This window comes from Ambystoma mexicanum, chromosome 10, assembly GCF_040938575.1.
Source record: "Ambystoma mexicanum isolate Mex_15411 chromosome 10, UKY_AmexF1_1, whole genome shotgun sequence".
Classification (NCBI taxonomy): Eukaryota; Metazoa; Chordata; class Amphibia; order Caudata; family Ambystomatidae; genus Ambystoma; species Ambystoma mexicanum.
In genome coordinates this window covers 1,004,438,622-1,004,465,283 of record NC_090932.1, presented here as the reverse complement: position 1 = coordinate 1,004,465,283, position 26,662 = coordinate 1,004,438,622, and the positions used below count along the sequence as shown (strand labels likewise).

The window sequence follows — 26,662 nt, the reverse complement described above, 5'->3', positions numbered from 1 at the left end:
GTCACTGAGATTGGTGACCAGGGCCCTTATGTGTCCTTCTGGGTCCTGCCCCCCCCTTCCTAATCGCTTTCAGCCTCCACCCACTCCCAGCACTTGCCTTGGGGCACCCACTGACCTGTGCCATCTCACAGGCCAGCACTTATTCTATTGGCAGATGACCACTCTTATAAAGTGATCTCTGACAGGCTCTTAATAGCTGCTTGCAACTTACTCCCTAACACTTCCCTCCGTATAACTCCTAGCACTTACTCCCTCCATCGTGCCCCCTCTCTCTCTGCACTTGCGTGTCCTAAATGCTAGCAAGGCCTAGTAGAACCACCTCTTTCTTTCTCTTCATTGTCATTATATTTGTCTTTCATTCCCATGTTCCCTCCTCGTTGCCCTGTGGGTGCTTTGAAACACAGTTTACTTGATGTATAAGCGCCTTACAACTGCACAACAAAATAAATAAAAACTTGGTTTTTCTACCGTTTGTAGCAAAATCTTGGTTTCATCACCCATAAGAAAAATGAGAACTGCAAAGAAAGGGGCACATTTTATCACTCATAAAACACATTGACGAAGTACTGCATATTTTAAAAAGTTCTTATTTATTAAATTAATATAAAAATCCTTTGTTATATACATCCAGACAAACCCCAGGATTGTGACAATCACACATCGCAATGCGATTATATCTCAGATCCATTGAATAGAGCATAAATCATTAATTATTTCTCAACAGTATCTTGGGAGAGAGGCTCCCAAGCTGCAGGGTACTAAGATCTGTGGTGAAGGAGGGCAACTTCCAAAGGAAATAATTATTAAAGGCATTTTAGGCCTACTAGAATGGCTGTACTACTGGTAAACATGACAGGTCAGGCTTGGTTAGATGCTTACCACCTACTTTTTCCAGTCAGACAGCTGGACCTTAATGCAAAGCTAAGGTTTAGACATGAATATTGTCAAACTGATGGCATCTAAAGGTCAGAGCAATATCTCAAAATGGCCGACACCGCTGTTCCTGCTTATGGCTACGGCCTCTAGACATGAAACCCTTGAATGGCTATCTAAAGACAGTTGCCTCGATGTTAGGCTGAGCTTTGGGTATTTCAAGACCTCTGCCCTATTAAGGTCCTGATGCATGGGAACCTTTAGGTTTTTGCACCTACCATCCAAGCAGTGAGGCACCAACTAATAATCAGAATGATTGGAGATTTATTACAAATGCTCGCAAGTGAGTGAACAGAATGAGGTGAAGTGGGGCTCAATCTCAGGCAATCAAAGAAATAAACCATCTTACTGTAGAGTGCCCAGTTACATCAACAGAGCACAAAGACTTGGTGATTTAACAGTGACCCCTTACCCATGCTTTTTGCTATCTGCTCATTCAGTGCTCAACTCTAGCTGTACCGGCAGCACCGGGGATTCTTTACTGGAACAACGGCATTACCCCCATATTACCTCCACTCGACATTGAATAAGAGCTGCAGAAATCCCCATACTTTCTTGCCTGCAAGATTCATGGCACAGCGAAGACAGGGCTGGTCGCTTGCCTAACATGAAACCGATCATACTTGGGTCAGAGATTGAGAGGTGGTGAAAGAACAGGTAGAGGTGACAGGCGAGGAGTGCCCCACAAAGACACTAACCTCACTGAGGTGGTGTCACCCACAAGAGATCTTTTTTTAGGAATGCATCACTGCAGTTAGACTCCGATAGAATTACAAAAATCCTTCATTGCGTTCTTCGAGGCGGAGGCGATGGCGGAAGGCTTCCAGATAAGCGAGCTGCTGTGAAAGAAGCCAATGAGATGAAGATTGCCATCTTGATGTGGGGCAGTGCTCAAAGACAGGTGCTGGTCTCAGAGTCCTCTGCCGGTGCCGCAGGCTTCTACCCACACCAGGTACTCCCGCAGGGAAAGCCATTTGAAGCTCAAATGTGATATTGTTCTCTTACTCAGTGCACTCTTTCTGGGGGTTTCTCCCTGATCCCCCACTCGTCGCATCATTGACACTTGTCATCTGTGTCTGAAGGGCTAGAATCGCGGGGTATAGCGTGCCGCTCCTGGCGACCCCAGAGTTTGTGCATTTCGGTGGTCTCTGTCTCACTGCTGCTTGTGGCGCTGTCCCGGAAGCTGGCAAGCGGAGGTCGCACTTTGGCTCCTTTGACGTTGACCGAACCCTCAATGGCTTTCCTGAGCTGTATTTAAATAAAAGGGAAAGGACAATCTCAGCAATATGTAAATAAAGAGAGGAAATGCTCACATGATTATGCTTAGTGGTCAATAAGGCATGTGACCATTGCACCACATGCATAAACAAACCGTACTACATCATCCATTCACACACATCAAGTAGATCTCCAGACCTTTGGCAACCAAAAGGCAGCGTTGCAAATTTGGTGTGAACTCTCATGCCAGAGTGACTAATGCTAAACCCACTCCTGACCCAGATCATGCTGTGTGGCCACCAAGATCATCTGGCCACTGGCCATAAGACCCGTCCATCGATGGTACAAAAGTACTGAGGGCTGAACATAGCTCTATCTCACTCTGTCTTTCTGCAGTGTCCCAACAGTGCCAGGAGAGAGTGCACACCAATCTACTTATTTATTTATTTTATTTGTAAAGAACATGGACATGGCCCACAGGCATAGCAGCGCTAGACATAACGAACACACAGAATACAAAAACAAGTCAAAGATGGAATTTAGGGTCGGGCACAGTCAGGAAGATGTGGCAGGAGTCTAGTTAGTGGAAAAGTGAAGTTTTAAGTTCACGTTTGAAGGTCGAGAGGCTGGGGCATGCTCTTCAATCCAGGGGCATTCCAACATTTAGGTGCAGAGTGCAGAAAGGATCCCTTTGCACCTATGGCCAGCTTTGAGGTGGGACATTGCAAAAGATGGGAGTTAGTAGATCAGAGGACAATGCGCGTGGGGAGCCAGCACATTTTCTCTGCCAGGTTGTGGGGGCTCTTGCCGTAGAGGCACTTATGAGTGATGCAAAGGATGCGATATGTGATTCTGCTCTCCACTGGGAGCCAGTGCAGAGCTCGCCTTGCCTTAGAGACATGATCAGTCTTTCGTAGGCCATCCACCACGAGGACCGTATTGTTCTGAATTACCTGCAAGTGAAGCATTTCCCCTTTTACCGATGCCCTGGAAGAGACTTGCGCAGTAGTCTAAACGAGCCCCGATAACTGCCCTTGCGATCGTGGCACAGTTGGAAGGATTAAGAAAGGGCCTCATTTGGGATAGTAGCTTCAGGTAGTATGCTGAGCTAAAGACGAGACCATTGACGTGCGACTTCATGGTCAGTTCCTGATCCAGCACCATGCCCTGGGTTTTTACTTTGGGCAGTGTGGCTATGGTGCAATATGCGTTGGTCAAGGAACAATATTCCGCAGCTGAGGTGCTGTACCTGCGATCATAAGCTCAGATTTCTTTTTAAGAGCCAGGCAATTGCCATGTAGATGTTATCCACAGTGATGGTGTCTTTTGTATGAGTCCCTGACAATGGGATCAGACACTGTGTACCATCCGCATAAACAACCCCTAAAACCTCCAGCATCTCAAAGAGAGGGATTGTAAACATTTTGAAAAGTGTGGGCGAGACAAACGCCCTCTAGGGGACTCCACACAAGACCGAAAAGTCCTCAGCCTTTGATTTGTTGTAGAACACTTTAGCTTTCCGCCCAGCCAGAAAGGAATTAGTCCACTCTGCCGCCTAAGAGAAGAAATGGGCTGATTTCTGTAGCCTTGGGACAAGAATTGCATGGTCTTCAAGATCCAAAGTGGAATCAAGTAGCATCAGAAGTCCTGTGCTACTTTTTTGAAAGTGATGCAAAATATTCACCTTCAAATCTAACGGGGTTAATTCAGTACTATGGGCATGCCTGAACCCCGATTGCTGTGACCCTAGAATTATATGGAGTTCCAAGAACTCCTGAATCTGGATATATGTAACCTTGTCCAAAATCTTTACCAGGAATGGAATATTAGAAATTGGGCAGTAGTTGTCATGTTCAGCAAGGTCAAAGGATGTTTTCTTTAGTAATGGAGACATCCATGCCTGTTTGATTGAGGCCGGGACAAAGTTTTCCCGGAAAGAACAGTTAACAAATGTGGTAATTAATGGTATCAGCTTTGCAGCGCAGGTCTTAACAACTGTTGCCAGGCAGCTGTCCCCTTTATATGTGGTGGGTTTAAGCTTCGTAAGGACATTAGAAATGTCTAGTTCTTTCAGAGCCTAAACGAGAATGAGGGGCTGTGGGCTGTTGTGCCCGTTTTTACTTTTATGTCCTTATCCCTCAGTGTGGGGCAGGTGGTGTTTAGAATACACCTTTTCTCTGATTGTTTCCACTTTTTTTTAATCATGGCTGCCTAGATAGTCTCACACCAACTGTCATCCTTAGTGATCTCATCAGCCACCGGGCACGGGTTTTCAAGTTCTTTTAGAATTTTGAAAAGCTCTCTCGTGTTGTAGGACGCATCGTCCATTCTGCTGTCACACAATAGATTCTTAGACTCAAAGACAGAAGTTTTGTGGGCTTTTGCCACGATGAAAAGCTGGTTTTATTATTAGTGAATTGATCATTTTTCCAAAGCTGAAAGGCCTTTCGTTTTGCGACCTTTAGTCTTTGGATTTCCGCCATGCTTTGTAACTCAACATTATGAGTAGCCACCCATTGTCTTGAAAGACATCTTATGTGCAGTAGCAATGGTGGTTGGCACCATCTCTGATCTTAGTGCCCTGTTCAAGGAGTACCTGTCTGAACCCGGAGTGCCAACATCAACCCAAACTCTTTACATATCATTACAGGATGCAGATGGGCACAGGCGCTCACCATTAAGCTAGCAAGGAGTGAGCGAGCCAGGCCTGAAGACTAGTTACTCTGCGTGGGTGGAGACCACAGGATATAAGGCAGAATTGCGCCAGTAGACAGTGTAATGGGAGTAGAGTTACGAGACTGGTAATATGGCCACAGGAACCAGTGGTCCATGGACACACAACTGGGACAAAGCTGTTGTTTCCCGGACCAAATGCCAGGCCTAGTGGCTATTTAGGCTGGCTTTTTGGGGCTCATAATGACCAAACACCACACTGAAGAAAGAGTGGCCACTATCTAGGGCTGCAGACCATGGGCACTGGCTACCCGGGGTGGGTTGGTGTAGTACGGGGCATGGGTGAATGATACAGCCTTATTTATCTTATCTGGATTTTTTTTCAATGCTGGCTCTACCCAGAGGGTCTCAGAGAATTGTCCTGAGCAAGGTAGTCACTGTCCATGGCCACCAGCAATGGGAAGTGGTCAAACTGGGTAGCTTTTGAGGACTCAGGGCATGGCCAGGGACCATGTCCTGGGCAAACTGGGCACAGACCTTGATTAGTGGCCAGTATGTATGGCTTTGGGGTGTGGCGGGCGGGGTCAGGGAAATGGCTGAAGTGCATGCCCAAGGAAAAGGGCTCCATGGACATGAGCACAAGGCCCAGCAGACACATCACGTGGCTTGTGGGTGCCAACAAAGTGCCTATTGGACATGGCCATACATAGGCCATGTCTGGCATACACCGTCTGCATGCTAGTGTAAGACACTTAAAAATCCTAAACATTCAATGAAAAGTCATTGGTTCAAGGGATGTTAAGTTTCCCCTAGAATTGAAATTCAGAGTAAAAAGACAGTGGGCCTCATTGCAAGTTTGGCGGTAGCCGTGCCCTTATTAAGGGCACGGCTACCGCCGAACTTGCTACCGGCCCCGGCACCCGCGAATGGGCCAATACCGGCCCATTACGAGATGAATGGGCCGGTAATTGCCCATTCGCGGGTGCTGGCATGGCCGGCCTCCCGGGGCAGAATGGCGGTCGGGAGCATGGTTGCACCAGCACCGTTAATAACGGTGCCGCTGCAATCACGAGTTCTGCTCGCGGGTGCCTGTCTGCACGCCTGTTCAGACCACACGTGCAGTCCGGCACCGGCAAGCAGAACTCGTAAAGTGGTGGAGAGGTAACAACGGCGCCGGTAGCACTACCGGCGTCGTTGTTGCCTTTCTGCCACATTCGTGATGAGTGCCATTGGCAGAAGGACATTCTGGGTTGTAAATCAAAACCCCACTAATTCACCTGTTATGGTTCCTAAAGTTTCATAACAAACATTACTTGGCCACCAACATGCACTGCTCATGAAACCATGTAAACCAAGAAAAAAGACATGCACATTTCCACAGTTCTGACAGGACATCAGGAACACAAAGACACACAAAATACAGGGGATACGCCAAACTGGTTAGAGTGACCTAAAATGTAACTTCTGGACCAATAGAAAACAAAGCGAAAATCAACTCTAAAACCATATTTCGTTGACCCGATTTTCAGTGTCATTGAGCACAATAAGAGAAACCCTGAGCAGTGCATGGCTGTAGCCAAGTCATGATTTCTTTATGATGGCAGTGGCAGAGCTGTGATTACTTTAGGGACCAAGCTTGGTAAATTTGTGGGGGTTTGCTCTTTAATGTTGCAGCCATAATGGTCATTTAATGTTGCACTGAATTGCATTGTTTTTTTCCACTGAATATATACATGTGTGTATACACACACAGGTAGGTGCACACACACACACACACACACGTAGGTGCACACGCACACACATATGCATGCACACACAAACAAACACACATGCGCTAGTCTGAAAGCGCACATGAAAGTAGCTGCAGAGCAGGCTTCACTGAGGCACCTCCAAGGCTCTTGGTTCCAGACTAAACTTACCTCCTTGAGGGACACCCTTCCAATGAGCCGGCCAATGCTCGTGACATAGGCATGCTCGATGCCAAGGAGCGAGAAGACGGTGTGAGTCTGGAAACAAGAGAGAAGCAAACAGTTAATGGAGCAGGGAGAGAAGAGACCCAATAGTGACTCTCGGGTATCCTTCTATAAGTTAATTTCTTTTCTCTACTTAAGTCCATACAAATGTATTGTACTAGGTTAATTTGGCACGGTGGAGTTGGAGGGCCTTCCTCCAATGTGGTAGTAGTAAGCCAGGGGTCTCCAACCAGTAGATCATGTGCCATTGGTAGCTCGCCTGAGGCTTCCGAGTAGCTCCTTGCATTGGACAGCAAAATGAGCAACGTGTGTTTATTTTGGTGTCTGAGGTTTCTGGCCCTCTTCCCCCACCCCTCGCTCTACTCTTCCTGCAAAGCAAACCGTCAAAAGCTGTGTGTGCAAGTGAGAGGAGGGGCTGCATCTTAGCTTGAAGGGCTTGGGGCAGTGTCCCAAAAAGGGGTTAACTATCAATAACAAATGTAAATGGGAAAGGTTTGTTGTGGCCATGTTGACCAAGAGGCAACATGGCATGGCATCTGAAACAAAGCTAGGTCTGTGATTGATTGCATCTCACTGTGTTGCTTTAGATTTATTTCGGTTAGCCTGACTTTCAATACCTGAAATTGTAGACTTTCAATCAGAATGGGGACAGTAAAGTTACAGCTGTAATCGTTTTTGGCTCAGTGTCTACGTGTGTGTGGTGTGTATGTGTGTCTGTAGAAAAAAGACAATATGCGTGAGTTCCAGCTTGCAAAAACGAAGGTACCTCTAGCAATATGTGTTGCTGTTTATGGTATAACTATGAATTCATTGTTATTTGATGATACTGAGATCTGAGTTTTAAGGCAGTTGTACCCCAATTGTATTAAAGGTTAAGATAGAATGTGCCATGATATGGTGGAGCCCACCTCTATATGTGTCTCAATACAGGAATTCTAGCTCTAACCGCAATTTTCCATTTAAGCAAATGTGGGAAACTGCAAGCTGCACTGCATTTTGATGCTGGTCCACTTACATTTATAAAAACTAAACAGGAATGTCAAATGAAATGTGCTATCAATGCCAGGTCTTAAAAATATAATAATTTGAGAGTTCTGTTTCAGCTTATGTTTTATGAAACAAGAGTATGAATAAGTGAGCACTGGTTTGTATCTATATATGTTGATATGTATAGGATTGATATAGCTTTAAACCAGTTACTAAGTAACAGATCACTGTACAAAACAGGGTGGTGAATGCAGAGAGAGAACCTTGAGGAGAGCCACGGGATAGGAGAACAATTAATAGGGCTGTTCCCCTTCGGCTATGTACACAAACCTGGAGATCTACAGAGATCTGTGGGGAACCGGTTTGCATATGTTCAAATTCTGGTAGTGGATATTCAGCCTTTCAATACTGGGTTGAAATAGTGCAAATTATGAGCACTGATTTTGTCAAGATTTGGGCAAAATACCATACAATGTGCATGTAGTTCTCTAACACATAGAACGTTCCAATAGATGCCTGGTCACCAAACGTATTTGGGATATGCCGGCACTGTGCCAGTACTGCCACTGTAAAACATGTTGATATCATTGCAACCAATATGTCATAATTGTTATTTAAAACCCTTTCCTGGAGCCCTCACAATGTCTGCTAAACTGTACGTACAAGCCAGGCATTGCCCATTGGTCAGTCACCAGGCTCAACTGCATGATTCCTGCAGGGACAGGCAGCGATCTTGTGAGCTGTTTTCTGTGATACTGCCTCCTTCATAAAGGGCAGATCAGTGGCAGATGGCCGCCCATTATTAATAAGTCGCTGCTTGCTACAACCATACTCGCTTTTCTCAAAATGGTAATATAACTATTTATATTTTGCCGGGTTGGTTTGTTGTATGATTGGTACATGCTTCAAGTCATCGCTATAAAACAATGTTATTTTAACCCTGTGAGTTACACTTTTTTGCACACCACTTGATCACATGGATTCCACATGTTCATTTCTTTCAATCGTGCTAATTATTTTACTAGCTAATAGTCAACAAAGTAGGCTTTGGCGTTCTTTTCTTTGGCTAAATTCTGTGACCTGGCATGTGAGCAATCTGTATGAATTGGGGATATGCTTAGCTGATAGTGGATTTAATTTTTTGACAAAGCAGAACATGGTGTATCCTGAATTTCTTAACTACTTAATAACACATTGATTGAAATATTCCTTAGATTGTTTTTGCACATACAGCCCCAAATGAAACACAAACTAGCCTTGTTGACACCCTGGGTGCAGATGCAGATGCACCATCCAACAAAATGCAAAAGATGTATCATTTCCATCCAGAGTCGGAAACCAATTTGTTTTCTTACCGCGTAAAAAGAAAATATGCATCGTTATTCTATGGTCACAAGTTACAGGGGGAAATAAAGTAACGTTGGGAGGCATTTTGCAATAATACAAACAAATTGTGAAAATAATTCTCCCAAAGAAAGCTGGGAGCAATCCTAAAAGACAGGTAACCTAAATGCTGCAATGCAAATGCTGTTACAGAGGCATCCTTCAAAGGTGCTAATTATTTGATGAAAAACACATGTCCTTCTACAGATGGTGCAATTGTGAAGTGTGCAGTGACTCCTGAGGGGGAGTCTCTTGTAAGAGATTTTAAAAACTCTCTTGAATTTATGTCTGCCCTATCAGGCGTTCAGTTAGGTGCTAACACTATGGCAAGGATGGTATCTGCACTATCAGCCAAGGTGATTGCCTATCTCAGCAAATCGGCCATTTTCAGACATGAGCGTCCAGAAATCAAACCTTTGATCCCGTCTGACAGCATCCGAGTGCTGTTGTTGTTTCAAAGCTCTGCACCAGATTACTGAGCACTGGTGCGAGCATGCAGTGGAAGCCTTCACATTTAATGTCTCAATTGGTTTCCTGCATTCTGATCTGCTTGATAATTTTTAGAAGACAGCAGATAAAAAAACAATTATGAAATAAAAATGTTTTTACATTTATTAGTATCATGGTAAATGCATTTGTTATTCCTTCTTGATAAATGGAGCAAATAAACCTCCCCGAAAACTGTTGGTACAAATTCTCATACTCATGGACATCACCACCCCAGGAGCACTCGCCAGTAGCTCCCGCCTTTTGGCCATTAACTACAAATAGCTCTTGCCAATGTAAAGGCTGGAGACCCCTGTATTAAGCCATATGATCCTAAATCCCTGCGTCGGGACGCAACCATTATTGAACTCAACTGTTCGGTGGCATCACGCACCTTTATCACACTGAATCACTGCATTTTTACAGGGTTGTTCATATCACATGAAACCTTTTTTCTGTGGCTCGCATCCACCCTTTCACACTGAACCCCTGCTTTGTGGCAGGAATCAGCCCTTTCACACCAAACCCTGCTTTGTGGCAGGCATCCGCCCTTTCACACTGATCCCCTGCTTTGTGGCAGGACTCAGCCCTTTCACACTGAACCCCTGCTTTGTGGCAGGCCTCAGCCCTATCGATCGCAATTTCTCCACCAATTACATGAACTGCCATAAGCAAAGGAATGTCACCTATAGTTGAAGATAATATTGTGCGTCTCTAGTCTGCTGGTCTTTCTTATTCCTCTTGTGTTTTACAGATATCCATCAAGTTATTTCATCATGTGGGCAAGCAGGTAAAGTCAATGCTCAATTGTGTATAATTACGGTTCTATGTTGTTTCATCCCCAGTTTTTTTAATGGGTTTTTGCCAAAATATTTTTACTGAAAAAACTCATCAATATTTAAAAAAAAATCCTCACCCCTATTATTTACTCCCTATTCCCCACCCCCTACCCTATATGTCCCCCGCCCCTATATTTTTCAATGCGTCATCCATTGAAAAATGTTCTGCAAAAAACGAATCAAAATATATACTGCCGATAAATCAACGTCATACCATAATTACAATTGTTATCAGGAAAAACAGTAAATCCCTTGCTGAGAACTTCCATTTCAGACTTTAATCAATTTCTACCACTTTAATTGTACTTAAATTCTCCCTCTGCTTATTCCGATTCCCTGTCCGTTTCCCTACACTGCATTTGATGCCCACTTGGGGTTTGAGCTCTTTCTTTCTTTCTTTCTTTCTTTTTTCGCCCACCTCATCCAAAAGGCCTCCTCGCATTCCTCCTCTTGGACAGCCTCTGTCTCTTCCCCAACCTGTGACATTTCTTCTTCTTGACGCAAAAATCCCATCTTGTGCAAAAGGAAGGCAAAGCGGAGTCTCTCCATTTGTACTTGGAGGGGTATCATCAGGGAGCTATTCTAGTAATGCACACCCGACGCCACATTTTAGTTTTCTATGGGAATCTATCTTTAATCATCAAATCTTTTTGAAAATGTGTTAATCCTACCAGTTTTGTAATTAAAACATGTCCTCCGTTTATGTTGCCTCTTCCTCATATTTTCAAATGTTCTCTTACATTTTTGCTTTCAGTCCATTTGCTTCTACCTCATCTGCACCACTGCATTATACATCTAACAGTTCTATCTGCGCAATACTTTGACCCTATCTAATTTGGCATACTTCACAAGTATAAAGAGCAAATATTTAAGGGTTCTTCTAATTCGGTTTGCATTTTAGCATGTGGGTCTACATAGGATACAGCACTTAAAATCTTCGGGCCTCTTGGATTTATTTTTTTTGCATCAATGTAATTTTGTAAGGTCACCTCCCTCAACAAACGAGGTTGTTTTTATGGATCTATGTGATCACTGCGACCAGACACTTGTTTTTTAAATTGAACCCCCTTTACACCACATAGATATGCGTGGGGAGACGCCCCCCACCTCCCGAACCCCCATATTACTATAATATCCCATACCTCCCCACATATATATGTGGTTTAAAGTGGATGTTTAAAAAAAAAAAAGGAGTCGCCCATTTCGGCCGTCGCAATTGTGAGGGCGACATTTAGGGCCATTGCCGTTTTTATGGAACTTCTGGAGCATATTCATCTTCTGTTGTATGTTTCCATTCTATTTTACTCCTTTTGGTATTATTTTTCCCTTTCTGAATGACAATGTTTCAGCAAACTGTGCTGGAGTTTCAGCTAGCCTTGTGCATCACTGTCCACCGTATTTGCCGGTTTACTTTGACAAGGTTGTCAATTCGCTCGAATGGGGCAAATCAAAAGTGAAATGTTACTCCCGCTTCTCATAGGGAAAATAATTGTTTATGGTTTTTCTTCTGTTACTAGTGTAAGTCGTTTCAAAACCCAAACTTTGTTTTTGATCAACAAATTGCATAGATAGGGGAATGTATCATGTGGAGTGTGTAAATATTTGAGCTGATTTGGCACAAAGTACCAAGCAAAGAGAAAAAGTCTACCCCGTCCCAGGGGGATTTAACAAGGCTCTATTTCGAGAAAATCTGTCAAATAATGGATTTTAATGGTGCATTTGCAGCACTAATTTCATATACATTAGGTACAATATGTACCATTTACAGTCAGTTCTGCAGAGAAACACATAGAAATCTTCAAGTAATGCCAAGTCAACAACAGCACAAAGAGCAGGCCTTGCCTCAAAAATATATGCCTGCATTGCTAAGTGTGCCCAAAGAAGATCATAAGGTCTGTCAACGCAATATGCCAGCTTTGCTTCACTTTCATGCTACCAGTATCCACAATATATGCCAGCATTGCCACTGTATAGTGGGTTGCCTGACGCCAAGGCCCAAAAGTATATGACACCTAACATTATATGTAGCATTACCACTGTAAAACCTGTTTAATGCTGCTGGTGCCTAATAAAACAGGCCACCTTTGCCAATGTAAAACATGTGATTCTGCTATCAGAGCCCAAAAATATAGTTTCATGATGCCAGTGCCCACCAGTATTTTCCACCATTGCCATTGTAAAACCAGTTTCCTGATGCCAGTGCCCAATCATACATGCCAGCAATGCCACTGTGAGGGTTATATGAGGTGGTTAGGAAAGGTGGAAAAGAGGCAATCGGGGCAAGAAGAACGTGAGCATTGCAAGGCATTAAAAAACCCAAGAGGAAGGCAGTACTGGATCTATGAGGAAGAGGTAGAAAATGACAGAGGACCCCATCAGTGTCTCTATCACAGGGCTTCTATGAAGAAAAGCAGCTGTTGGGGACCATACACCGGCAACATGCGCCACCTGGCAGCAGAAATTAAAGGTTCAGCTTGGAAGAAAGACAGATTTGAGCTGCAGTACAGAGATCCCAGGCCACCCCTATGTGTGCCGCAGCACCAGCACTAAAGTTGGGCTCTGCTGCTAGAATTGTTATAGCTGAAATATCCTGCCATTAGCAGGGCTGCAAGAGATGGAAAGCCTGGTGCAGTGGGAGAGATAATATTTCGAATGAATTAAGGGTGCTTGGAGCAGGTGGACAGAGGAGCCGGCAGGAAATGGGGATTTGAGGCAAAGGGCAATGCCAATGAGGGTGCTCGTTTATTTCTGAGGCCAACGACACAGTCAGCAACAGAATTATCTATACCGACATCCATGCGGCAATTGAGAGATTTTGTCTACTTTCTATTTTCATGCTAGTGACAAATCATGGAGATAAAAATAAGATTCAGACACCCACTCCATAAAATGGCAGATTGAAAGCATAGGAACACCAAGATGACAAGAGAAAGTAACGTGCCCCTTCCTTACATGTGGCAGTGTTTTGTCTAGACAATTAAGCTACTCTATTCTTAATAGACCCCTCCATCATCCAGTTTCACAAAGGCAGTACTGAAAGCTACAATTTACAAAAAGAAGATCGCAGAACACTAAATGGATAACCAATTTGTATATTTTGTCTATGCTGGCTAGCTTTAATGCCTCAGATGTAAGTAATTAAAATAAAGGAGGATGTGTGTTTGGTGACCATTTCCTGGGCGGGTTGAGGAAACTTGATGTTAATACTTGTTGAGGGGAGAATGGGATGCAGTGAGGGATAAAACGATCTTAGGATGAGATGTTACCATTGTAAGGTGAACGTGTAAATCCCACAAACACAGAATGAATGGGATACATGGTATACTGTTGCGGGCAGTTGAGGGGGGGTATAGATACCAACGATGAGCTGCTGGCAAGGGCTCGGCTATTATATTAGGCATGCCCGGCCGAGGATGGTGCTCTGCTCCACATGGCAGATACTATTCGGAACAATTCAAAAAGCACGTCCAACAAAAAAGTTTTCAATAAATAAAATATCATGCAATTATAGTTCTAAAATTGAATGATTTTTTTACACAAAAGATTATTAAAAATGAAAGCTATTCTAAAGAACAAAGATTTCAAAAGTGCCAGGAATTCTCATTCCACTGCATCACGTTGCCAAGTCAACACTCTGCTTCGGCGCGTCGCGCGGCGTTCCAGTGGCTGGCCCGGTGCTTGCCAATTAGAAGTTCTTAAATATTTATCTCCTGTGCTTGCATGCCTTCTCTGCCTTCAATTCAGAAAATTGAATGTATTTTGCTCTCTTGGATCCGCCGGGACGTTGCACCCCCTGTGCCCGTCTCCGGAGATGTGTTAAACCTGTAGCGTGGCACGGCTCTACGCCGGGGAGTAAGTCTTCTCCCAGAGTTAGTTTCTCTGAATTGGGGAAGTTCCCTATGCCCCCTATGATGTGAATCAGTGGAGTAACTTTGCGGAAAAGGTTGGGGGGACATGACATCTAAATAAAAGGGGCCCCTGCAAAATGAGTGGGACAATATGGTGTGGATCCCCCGCCCCCTTAAAAGTATGCCCATGATGTGAATGAACCCCATTCTTATGCTGTTAATAAGGCTTTACCAAAAAAATGCTCAATTCCACTAGAATTTTTTGCAGCACTCGCACCGAAGCACAAACACAATTTCACACCACTTATTTGCACCAAAGCAATTGTTGCCCCATTGCAAAAGTGAACTCCATATTAGCGGAAGTCTCTAACATGGACGGCAGGTTTTTGTAACCACCCATTGCTGTGTGTGTGGGAGACGCCATTTGGATGCGCACCGCTTTGTGACTGGAGGACTTTTATTGGCAGGGTTTTCGTGGATCAATATGCAGTGTTTAAACACAAACAGAGGACAGCAGGAATATCATGAATCTTTCTAAATGTGGCACAGGTGACCGCCTCAAATCAACCTCTGGACCAAAGTTGGAAGTGAATCCTGTAGAATTCTGCATGCGGCAGGCCAGTTTCTGGTGCATACCGTGATAAACTCACACTCCTGAGGCTGGGGAGATGGGTGAGGATGCCATGTACTGCCACCGGTGATGCGAGGGAGGTATACGGGTGAATTCTCAGGCTCCGTGGCTGTGCCACATACATGCTTCCTAAACACAGATGGTTAAGTCCGGGCAGGAGATGATATGTGAGAAGGGGTACACAGCTTGTGGGTGTTGTGTGGTTATTTACCCGCCAATTGACTTCCCATGGAGATGCTAATCCCTATGACTATTCCCAATCACTACCTGCCCCTCCCAACCTTCAACACCTACCCCCTGGGATCTCTTTGAGCTAACTCCTTCACGTTGTTCCATCAAACTTTGGCTGACCAGTTCTATTTTTATGTAGTCTGGTGAGAGTTAATGGCTTAACTGAAGCTCTGAATGTGCTACTGGTGTAACAGAAATGTCTTAACCAAGTGTGCCTTTTATCACTTAATTGATATCGGTTAGCAGCACTGATGTCCTGTTAAAACAGGCATTGACAAGTGTGGCTTATTTGTCAGGCACTGATATCCTATGGCCAGGTAATTACACCATTTCCCAGCGGTTGCCCTCTGATGGCCAGATAGGACAGTTATGGCAGTGCCAGCCAAAAGCCTTTTTCTGCCGAGACAAAAGCTAAAACTGTTGGCATTTGCGTCTGATTGTTTTGCATGAGTTATTTTGAAGTGAAGACAAACACCCCATTTTGAACATAGCGATTGTTAGGGTGCAATTACTATTCTACACGCTGAGTGCAGCCTCCATTCTATTCACCAAGGGTAAACCGAATTTATAAATGGAGTACTCCCTCCATTCCATACACTTAGGCCAGCCTCCATTCAACGCACCTAGGGCAGCCTCCATTATACACACAGACACCCTCCATGCTATACAAGGGCGTCCCCCACTCTACTCAACAAGGGCATCTTACATTCTCTACATTGAGTGCAGCCTCCATTTTAAACATCGGGGGCAGCCTCCATTCTATACATCAATGGAAGCCTCGATTCTAGACCGCTAGGCAGCGGCCATTCTACATACCAGAGGAGTCTCCATTCCATACCCTCAATGCAGCCTACATTCTACACACCGAGTGCAGCCTCCTTTCCATTTGCCGAGCACAGCTTCCATTCTATACACCTGTGGCATCATTTAGTCCATATCCTCAGCTCAGCCTACATTCCACACACACAAACTGAGGCCAGCCTCCAATCGGAACACTGAATGCAGCCCCCCATTCAACACATCAACGCCAGCCTCCATTCTATACACCAAGTGGAGCCTCCATTTAATACAGAGTGCAGCCTCAATTCTGCACATCAAGGACTGCCTCTCTTCTACACCCGTAGAGTAGCCTCCATTCTATAAACCAAGGGCAAACCCAGTCTATATATTGAGTGCACCCCCCATTCTATAGACAGAGCAGAATCCCCATTCTATACACTGAGGCCAGCCTCCATTTTACAAACCTCTACAGCCTTCATTCTATACATGAGTGGGCCCAACCTATACAACAAGGGCAGTTTACATTATCTACACTAAGTGCAGCCTACATTTTAAGTTACATAATTGTTATTGGCATATTTTATTTATTTTATTTTTGCATTTGTAAAGCGCACTGCAGCCCACGGGCAACGAGGCGCTATCAAGGATACTTAAGAAGGCTTGCTTGAGGGTTACAATAAGCGGCCCAAGGATATAACGTTTGCTTAGGTTAGTACAGTTACAGAACAGGATTATACAATGTAAGGTTTGAAACATTCAGTGAGGGAGCATATGTCGGGGATCATACGTGGGTAAGCCCTCTAGACAAAAAGCCTAGTTTTTAATGCCTTGCGGAAGGCAGCATGGGATTCGATTGATCTGATCTCGTTTGGGAGGTTGTTCCAGAGAGAGGCTGCCATTGATGGGAAGCTCGAGCCCCCAGCACGCACTCTACGCTGTATGTATGCACAAAACAGTATAATAAGAAATAGATACATTAAATATACAAACATTTCATGGAACTTATAACCATGGTGACAAGAGCATATTTTGATACATAACATAGCTTTCAAAAAGTGCATTAATCCAACAGTGCTAAGGAGTATATAATATGCTTTAGGTGAACCAAGACAAACAGGGAATAGGTAATATGCATGTGATGAACTAAAACGTACAGGGCGAAAATGACAAGACAAACTGGAAAACAAACAAGGAAAGTGCGGGGGCTGGGGGAGAATCACAAATATTAAAAATAATCATATATCATCATGATAGAATAAGCGTTAAAGATATTCCATTTGCTAATAAAACTAACAAGAGTCCCAGTAGACCGGGCATGCATTTTTTCAATCCTATGATACAAACAAATAGAATTCCGTAATACATTATAAGATAGTTTTTGTGCATTTTCCCAGTTGGTAGCAATGAGATGGAAGCCAATAAAGACAAGTAGTACCCGGCGGATGTGCGTCTATGGGATACACTTAACGTGATTAGCTCATTTCCGAGCCATACCATGGTGTAATCCTGTGGACGCACGTACGTGCCTGGGTTTGTACCAGGCGGGGTGCGTGGCAGCCCCTTAGCCAATGAGGAGGCTCGAAACCGGGCAATCCCTGCTAAGAGCCTCCCCATAGCTGGAGGCTGCCTTTGCCACTGCTGGGGACTCAGGAACGATTTTTTATCCCTCAAACCCCCGCCCCTGCAAACTATCCTCTCCCCTCCCTCCCAACCCCACTTACCTTCTTTTTTCTTCTTTCATTAGGAGCGAACGCGCTGGGAACACTTCTGTTCAGTGCCACCACTCCTGATGGCCGCCATGAAAAGGGAAAACGGATATGTTTTCCCTTTCCCGGCGCCCATTTTATTTGACTGACTTTTTTTTCTGCCATTAGTACCCCGGTCTAGCGGGCCGGGGTACTAATGCCAATAAGCCCCTCGACAGCGGGCCAATACCGCCCGCGGTAATGCCCCGGGGCCTCAAACTATGGGTGCCGGGTGCATTACCTGGTGCGCTATTGGCCCGACGTCTCGTAGTTTATTGCCACAATAAGTTAAACAAATTTGGTGAGGAAATAGATACCATGTACGGATTGACTAAAAACATGTTTGCATCTAAAAATAGAATGAATGAAGTCGGCAGGGAAGGAATGCCAAGACCAGCATGCATTGTGAGTTGTTTTGGAGATTTGTGCAATTCTGTAAGGTGTAAGGTATGCTCTATGTAGAGTAAAGTAGTGTGATTGTGTAAGTTTGCCGCAATTGATTTGGAAAAACATTGTTTAAAATTCCTATTGCAAGTGTCACGAGGAATATGCAATCCCAGTCTAATTCCCATTGCTGAACAATTTTAGAGATGATAATAATATAATCTTTGGGCTGGTTAAGTATGGAACATAATTTAGAGGGTTTAACGCAGTAGGAGTGCAGGATTGATTCTAAATATTTTGAAGGAATATCATGACAATAGGAAGAGATAGCCTTAGTGACGAGTGTAGTAAGGGTTAAGTACGTTTTGTAATCTGTTCCACTGAGATTAAATTGAGTACATAGTTGAGGAAATGGTATGGTATGTTATTTTGAAATAAATGTGCAACAAGAAAGATTCTGGCGGAGTACCATTTTTGTAAAACACCTTGCTTGGGTCTGAGCGGGAAGAATGTATTAAACCATAAAAAAGGCACTAGAGGCATTTTGGGTGTCAGGTGAGCAAGTTATAAGAGAACTCCATGTGGTTTTAAAATAATGAAGAAGATGGTTTTTTCATGCCAAGCCAGGAGGATGTTTGAAGGAAGTGAGACAATGAAAAGGGGGCAATTAACTTTGCTTCTATTTTGACCCAGGAAGGTGCATTAATCAAGTGAGGTTCATTAGATTGGAATAAAATAATCTGTTGAAGTAAAAAGGATTTTTGATATTTGGGAAAATCCGGAACTCTAGCCCTACCATTATTTTTGTTGGTTTTAAGTTTATGAAGTGCAATTTGGGGGGTTTTATTGTTCCAGAGAAAGTTAGACAAAGACTTTATCAATTTTCTTGAAGAATGCAGCTGAGAATACCAGAATCATGGATAAATAATAAAGAATAATTGGCCACAGGGTCCTTTTAATGGAATGTAGGCAGCCCCACCAAGAGAGGAACAAGAGAGGCATTTGATTAATAGAACAATTGATTTTATCTATAATAATATTTTGATTCAAGGTTAAGGTATCTTTGGCAATAAGGATACCAAGGTATTTGATAGATGAAGGGCACTATTTCTTACTGTAAAGAGGAGTATCAGCCATGATACAAGAGTTGGTTAAGGGAAGGATTTCTGATTTGTCATAATTTAATTTATAACCAGACACATTAGAACATTAATTGATAGTTGTCATTAACGTGGGAATGGAGGTGGTGGGATTTGCCAAATAAAGAAGTATGTCATCGGCATAGGCAGAGGTCGAAAATTTAATGGAAAAGCTATTTGTGGTAATGCCATTTATATTATCATTTGTGGGGATGCTTTGAAGGAGGAATTCTAAGGCTAAAATAAACAAAAAGGGAGATGAAGGAGAATCTTGTCTGGTACCACGAGAGATGTGAAACAAATCGGGACGCGTATTATTAACAAGAAGTCTACTGGAACGAGTAGAGTATAAGAGCAAAATTAATTTAGAAAATGTAGTACTAAACCCATGCCATCATAGAGATTCAAACAAAGGGCCAAACAACTCAATCAAACACTTTCTCTGCATCTCTTGTAAGTAAAATGAGAGGATCAGAAGATTTTTGTGCGTGAGAAAGAACATTAAAGAGGAGTCTAGTATAAGAGGAAGCCAACCTACTTTTAACCTGATTGATTTATATTAACCAGCTTGGGCATGATGTCATATCTGTTAGCAATCACTTTAGCCAGACTTTCTGATTCACTATTATTAGTGAAATGGATTGATCATGTTTTACATAAGAGGGATCTTTATCTGGGACTTTTAACCTGATTGATTTATATTAACCAGCTTGGGCATGATGTCATATCTGTTAGCAATCACTTTAGCCAGACTTTCTGATTCACCATTATTAGTGAAATGGATTGATCATTTTTTACATAAGAGGGATCTTTATCTGGTTTGAGAAATTATGATAATGACTCTCCAAAAGAACTAGAGTGATATCCTACTGTTATAAAATGGGTACATAACTCAAGGAGTATGGGAGATGGCAAAGCAGAAAAGGAGCAGTAAAAATCAATAGGGAAACCATAGGGTGCAGGGCTTTACCAATTTTAAGTTCTAAAATACCTTTTTGAATTTCCTGTAACAAAATAGAGGTATCTAGAAATGATAAGTGTAATGGGTGATCAGTAATTTTCTTGTTTTGATGCAAAAAGTTAAGGATGTCTTCATTAGGAATCGTACATCGTCCTTTCATCGTAGGATGAAAGGATGCTGGGCTTTTCACCGTTCACCGTTGTCATTTCAACGTGAAAACTCATCGAATTTTGTAGGGGGGTTAAAATAAATATATAGATGAGGTGTGGGTGTTCGGGGATAGTTAATTAAAGGGGATGGGGATTGCGGGGGGACCCCCAAAAAATAAAACAAATTAAAAAACAAGGAGTTTTCGCATTGAAATATCAATAGAGAAAAACCCATTGTTGTTTTATCCTGCGATGAAATGACATGGAACCATTAGGAAAAGTCTGATCAGATGAATGGAGTTGGGGGTTTAGAGGGTGGGGGAGGGTGGTTTGTTGTCTTTTTTACTTGATTTTGGAACAAGCGCATTTTCATATGTCTGTGGATATCAATCAAAGGATGGCTAAAATGATTGGATCATATTTGACTGTCTCAACTTGGAATGTTAATGGAATTAACAACCAAGTAAAGAAAAATACATTTTTTCATTGTCTTGGTGATCTGAAAAGTGACATTTGCTTCATGCAAGAAACGCACATTCTGAAGGAGGAAGTTAAAAATCTCCCGAAGGTTTGGGTGGGGATGGCATACGTATTGTGCTATTCAGCTCGATCTAGAGGTGTTGCAATTGTGATTCGAAGGAATGCCCCGGTGAAGGTCTTAAGGGAATGTTCTGATAAATAAGGGAGAATTATTGCTTTATTGGTGGAACTCCAAGGAGTGAGGGTGATGTTATGTAATGTCTATGCCCCATTTGTTGACAATGGCTCATTCTTCAGGAGAGTTTCACAAATTATTCAGGATTTAGACACTCCTAACATTATTTTGGGAGGGCATTTCAATACGGTTTTGGATCCCCGCTTGGACCGTAGAAGAACAAGGATGATGAGAAAATCAGATAATCACTGTTCCTTGCTCCGAGCTCTGGTTGAAGAACATGATTTGAAAGATTGCTGGTGTTTGGAACAACCAGATTCGAAGGAATACAGTTTTTATTAAGGTTCATATGCAACTTACTCTCACTTGGATATGTTACTCATGGGTGGGAGGATGACTACAAACTACAGGTTAGGAGAAATAGGAAACATTCTGGTTACCGATCAAGCACCTGTGTCCATGAATTTGAAACTAGATTGAAATGTGCAAATCTTTTACCTGGAGAATTAACACTTCTATCTTGAATGACAATGAAATACTTGAAAAAATTGTATCCGAGGCACTTTATTAAAGAGAATCGTACAGATACGATAAGTACCAAAGTAATCTGGGAAACCTTAAAGTGCACCATGAGAGGTTTAGTTTTTGGTTTATCCAGTGGGAAAAGGAAGAAATTGGAGAGAAAGCTCTTCATTTGGAAAGGAAAATTATAGAAATTGCGTGTGACCTGATGAAGGACCAGAGTGCTACGATAAGAAGAAAGAATTACGTAAATTGGAGAAGAAGATGAAGGGAATTATCACAGAGAGGGCAGAGAGAGAATTATACTGTATAAAGTGTACTCATTTCGAGATGGGCGAAAAATGTGACAGATGGTTGGCAAACAGGCTTGGTAAACAGTGCTCAGAAGGCGCAATCACGTCAATCAATAGACCTAATGGCGTACTCACTTTCAATCCGAGGAAAATGAATGATGTTTTTTAAAAACGATTACACAGATTTATATCAGAATGAACCGGGTATAACAGGATGGGATGAATCCTTTTTCAAAGATTTCATAGTTCCTAGAATTATAGATGCAGACAGAGAGATTCTAGAAAGGGACATATCAGTTGATGAACTCAGGTGTGTAATTAACAAATTGAGCATAGGAAAATCACTGGGGCCAGATGGATTGCCAGTTGAGTTTTACAGAATACTCCCAGAACCTGCTTAAGAGTTAATGAGGGATATGTTCCTCACCTCGAGGGAAGACAGCCAGCTGCCATCAACTACTAACCATACCACAATATCAGTATTCTTAAAAAAGGTAAGAGATCCACATTTGCCCTCTAGTTATTGACCTATTAGCCTGATCAATACGGATAACAAGATTTTGGCAAAAATATTGGCTATGAGACTTGAACATTTATTGCCAACTTTGATACACAACGATCAGTTTGGTTTTGTTAAAAATAGAAGGGCATCTAGTAATATACGTAGGTTGATTCTAACCATGTCTCAGTCTCAAGAATCTCTGGAGGATATCGCGGTCTTCTCACTTGACGCAGAGAAGGCTTTTGATCGGGTGAACTGGGAGTACCTTTTCTTCGTTTTACGCACTATGAACCTGGGAGAAGCATATATATTGTGGATAACTCTTTTATATGCTCCTCCAACAGCTGATGTTAGAACAAATGGATTAAGGGCAGATTCTTTCAACTTGGAGTGGGGTACCAGAAAGGGCTGCCCTCTATCTCGGCTACTATTTGTTTTAGCAGTTGAGCCTTTAGCAATTGCGCTTACATCAGAGAAAGGTTTGAAAGGAGTCAGATTTCGAGCAATGGAGCAAAGGATATGGTTTTATGCGGATGATCTTTTATTGGTTTTACAGGATCTTGACAGTTCTTTACTGGTGTTGATGGATATCCTGAACAAATTCAATGAGGTGGCGGGGTACAAAATAAATTGGTCCAAGTCAGAGGTGATGCCTCTAACTGTTACATGTAATAAGGCTACTATCACGGCTTGGGGTTACAAATTGTGTGCGCGAAAAATACATTATCTAGGTATTTGGTTGACACCGTTAATCAGCAAAAATTGATGATTGGTTTGAGGAGATGTAAAACTGGAAGATATGGAGAATACAATTTACAGAAATCAAAGGAAAATGCTGTTCTTTAACAAAATTTCGGGTACATTTTTAGATATGTACTAGTTCCTTTTTTACAATGTGATGTTCAGAGGTGGGGAATGGTAGGGAGGTTTGAACATTTTCTAAATTATTTTATGTTCTAATCATTTACAATTTATGTATCAAGATGCATTTGGGTGTTCCTGTTCTGTGGTTGCTGTTTTCTGTTCACTTCTTATGTTTATTTTTTAATGTAAATATATAAAGAATTAAAAAAATATATAAAATGCTTTTTGATTTGGAATTAATGAATTTGGTGTCAGATTTGCAGTCCAGGGTGAAATCACATATTTGATTACAATCACTGCATGCGATAAGGCAATCAAAGTCTTTATTGAAGAGGATTTGTTTCAAGTTTGTCCAAAACAATGTGTCGGGTTATAGGGACTGCAAATATTGAGGATAGTGACTACAAACTTATTAATAATAGCTTCCATGATGGATCAGCGACCAGATGAGTCATGTTGTTCACTAATAAATTTAAAAAAGGCACTTTTGTTGATTAGGACACTAACTCCTCCTTTCCTCGTCCCCCACAGATGGTGCATAAAATGCATGTTTTGCCCATAACTTAACCAATTTATTATTTTCTTTGTTTGATTCTAAGTGAGTTTCTTGAATGCGTGCATCATCTACTTTACTCTTCCCTATGCAAGTGAGAATTCTTTGCCTTTTAATCGGGTTATATAATCCCAAAGCATTCCATGACAAGACTTTAATAATCAAGGGAGCATCTGATGTGATAGACTTCGTAGAGGTAACACATTTAAAAAGGACACATTCAAATTGCTATTTACAACATCATGAAGGAATGATTCCAGAGTGCAATGAATCATAATGGAAGGGAAGGTAAACACAATAGGATAGGGAAGACAACACTGAAGATAATAAAGTATATCATTAATGAATAAGAATGCAAAATCTGAATATGTGAAAAATGTTAAGAACACAGAAAAAAGTAAATAGCCATTAGGAGCTGCCATAGGGGAAACCAAGACAGTCCACTGTAGGCCCATGAGCCCAAACAGCACAGTTCAGTATAGGGGAACAAAATAGTCAACAGGACATTTAAAGGAGAAAAAAGTGATATTAATAAGTTAAGAAGTAAAGAAAAATAGTCAATTAGCTGGAATCACCTCCTCCAGATCAATCTGTTTTATAGGGGATCTAAATTTGTCTCTGTGTTTGTATGATCCATCAAAGGGATTTGAAGGGGTAATATGATCCGATCTACTTCTGGAATAATGACATTTCCCAGGTTTGTTGTTGTGCATCACAGCAAGTAGCTGATGAGGATGCAGCGCCTGATGAATCTCTGAAGATTGAGAGCATACAACTCATCTGGATCCAAGTATTCTTTAGTGATACCTTGTCTTTGTTTGTTTCTTTGTTTTAATATTTAAAATGCACGCCAGACCCGAGGGTACCAGGGCGCAGAAGACATAAGAGGGTAGTTCAGCTTCGGTTACATTGCTGTAAAATATCATACATTATATACACATTATGGCAAGAAACATTGAGAAACAGTTATATACAATATGTACATGCAGAGCAGGTGATGTAATCAAAGTGTAGTAGAGTGTCAGATGTCATGTTCCTTAATCCAATGGATGAGGTTGGATCTAAAGCGTAGATAAGGTAGGTCTTCCCTTAAGGTAGGTGGGAGCGAGTTCCAGTATTGGGCAGCTTTGACCGGGAAGCTGCTTCCAGCAGTCTTCATACGTTTAAATCTGGGCACTAGTAGGAGGTTGGCGTTGGCTGTTCTCGCAGGTCGGTTGGAGGATTGTCTCGAGAATCTGGCAGTGAGGTATTGTGGGGCAGCAAGGTGTAGGCATTTATGTGTCAGGGAGGCTGTTTTGAGGAGAATTTTGTCTTTTGTGGGAAGCCAGTTATTGGATCTTCTGAGGTCAGATATATGTGCTTTCTTGGGAATACTAAGGGCTGCTCTCAGGGCATTATTTTGTAGAATCTGGATCTTACTGGTAATGTATTTGTTACTCCCTACATATAAGGCATTGCAGTAATGCAGTTTGGATAAGACAAGGGCTCTTGCTAGGGTGATGCAGTTATTAGATGAAAGGAGGGGATTGGCTGCTCTGATTAGCTTGCAGGTATAAGCAGTAGCTGAGGCCATGGTGTTGACTTGATTTCTGAAGGTTAGAGTCTGGATAGAATCCAAGGGTTTTGACTTCCTTGGCTACTGTGATATTATTGTTGTCTATTTTGAAATTCGAGTAGAGATGGCCTAGTTTGTTGAGGTTAGCAGGGGTGCCGAGAATGAGGAGTTCCGTTTTGTCATCATTCAGGCATAGTCCATGAGATGCCATCCATGCCTGGATGATTAGGTACACTCTGTTCACAAAGGCCAAATCCTTGTTGTAATCTCCCGTCAACGGGATGAGGATATGTGTATCATCCGCATAGTTAATGTAGTTGTCGAAGTGTGATAAGCATTCTAGCCGGCTCTAGTAGACCATATGCAATGTTCAGACTTTCCAATGCAGGTCTCATATCCAAACATCGTTTCCTTTTATCCCGAGTTTGAAAAGTCTGGGGGGAAGAAAATGTTTCTGCCTTGAAAGGTTAGAGACAGTGATTGTTTTGCAGCTGATAACATTTGCCTTGCTTGTTAGTGACATATTAAACACACAATGAGAGGTCTTGGTGAAGTGTTATTTGTGCTAAAGTGTGGTCTAACTCTATAAATTCTAATATTGTCCCTCCTATTCTCTAACTTAGAGACCTCTGTTTCTAAATGTAGACGTTTGTGCTGCATTTTCTCGAGGCCTTCCAATCCGTCTTCAGAAAATTACACTTGTTTCTCCATTTCAGACAATCTAAACTGAATTGTTGTGATATCATTTTTGAAAGTATTAAAACCATCTTGAAGGGACAAGGATCTGGAGTCCAATATTGAAATAGAAGATTGAATAGGAGAAAGCTTCAATAGTATTTTGCCATGCCTTTGTTAATGGAGGAGAGTTCTCCTGATGAACGGAGTGTAGATTGACCAGCCATTTCAGTTAAAATGTGTTTATACACAAACTGTTATATATTAAAAAATAAAGGCAGAAATAATGAAATGTGAAAGTTATATGTGGCTGAAATATCAGTGTGTAACACTGGTTGGCAGCAGTGAGTAGGAAGAGAGCAGCAATGTTCTCACGTAACACAACACCATGGTAATCTCTTCAGGTGACTCGGACGTACAGGAGGAGCTGTGCTGTTAAGCTGCCACAACAAGAGCTCAATAATTATGGAGAGTTCACCATCAAGTGAATTTCAGCACAGGCCGCAGCTGATACGCAATCCGGGAAGAACCCAGAGACATGTGGCAAACTTCAAATTTCCCCCGCTTGCTACCTTCGCCATCCTACACCAGAGGATGTATCTGCCCAAAATATTCCTCTGATGAGGAGAAATAAATAAGTCCATCGCTTGTAACAGAATTTTTGATGAAGTTTATTGGGCTCC

General features: G+C 42.4%; 1 protein-coding gene across 3 annotated transcripts in view; it reads right to left on the bottom strand.

The window, feature by feature from the left end:
* Positions 1-567: 567 nt before the first annotated feature.
* Positions 568-26,662, bottom strand: part of CLCN2 (chloride voltage-gated channel 2) — a 1,173,779-nt gene continuing 1,147,684 nt past the window's right edge. For all 3 annotated transcript variants that reach the window (XM_069618787.1, XM_069618789.1, XM_069618788.1), the window contains 2 exons: positions 6,744-6,830; positions 568-2,181 (listed from right to left, as the gene is read on the bottom strand). In XM_069618787.1, the coding sequence (XP_069474888.1) occupies positions 1,987-2,181; positions 6,744-6,830 (282 nt within the window). In that variant the 3' untranslated portion in view covers positions 568-1,986. The remainder of the gene's footprint in view (positions 2,182-6,743; positions 6,831-26,662) is intronic.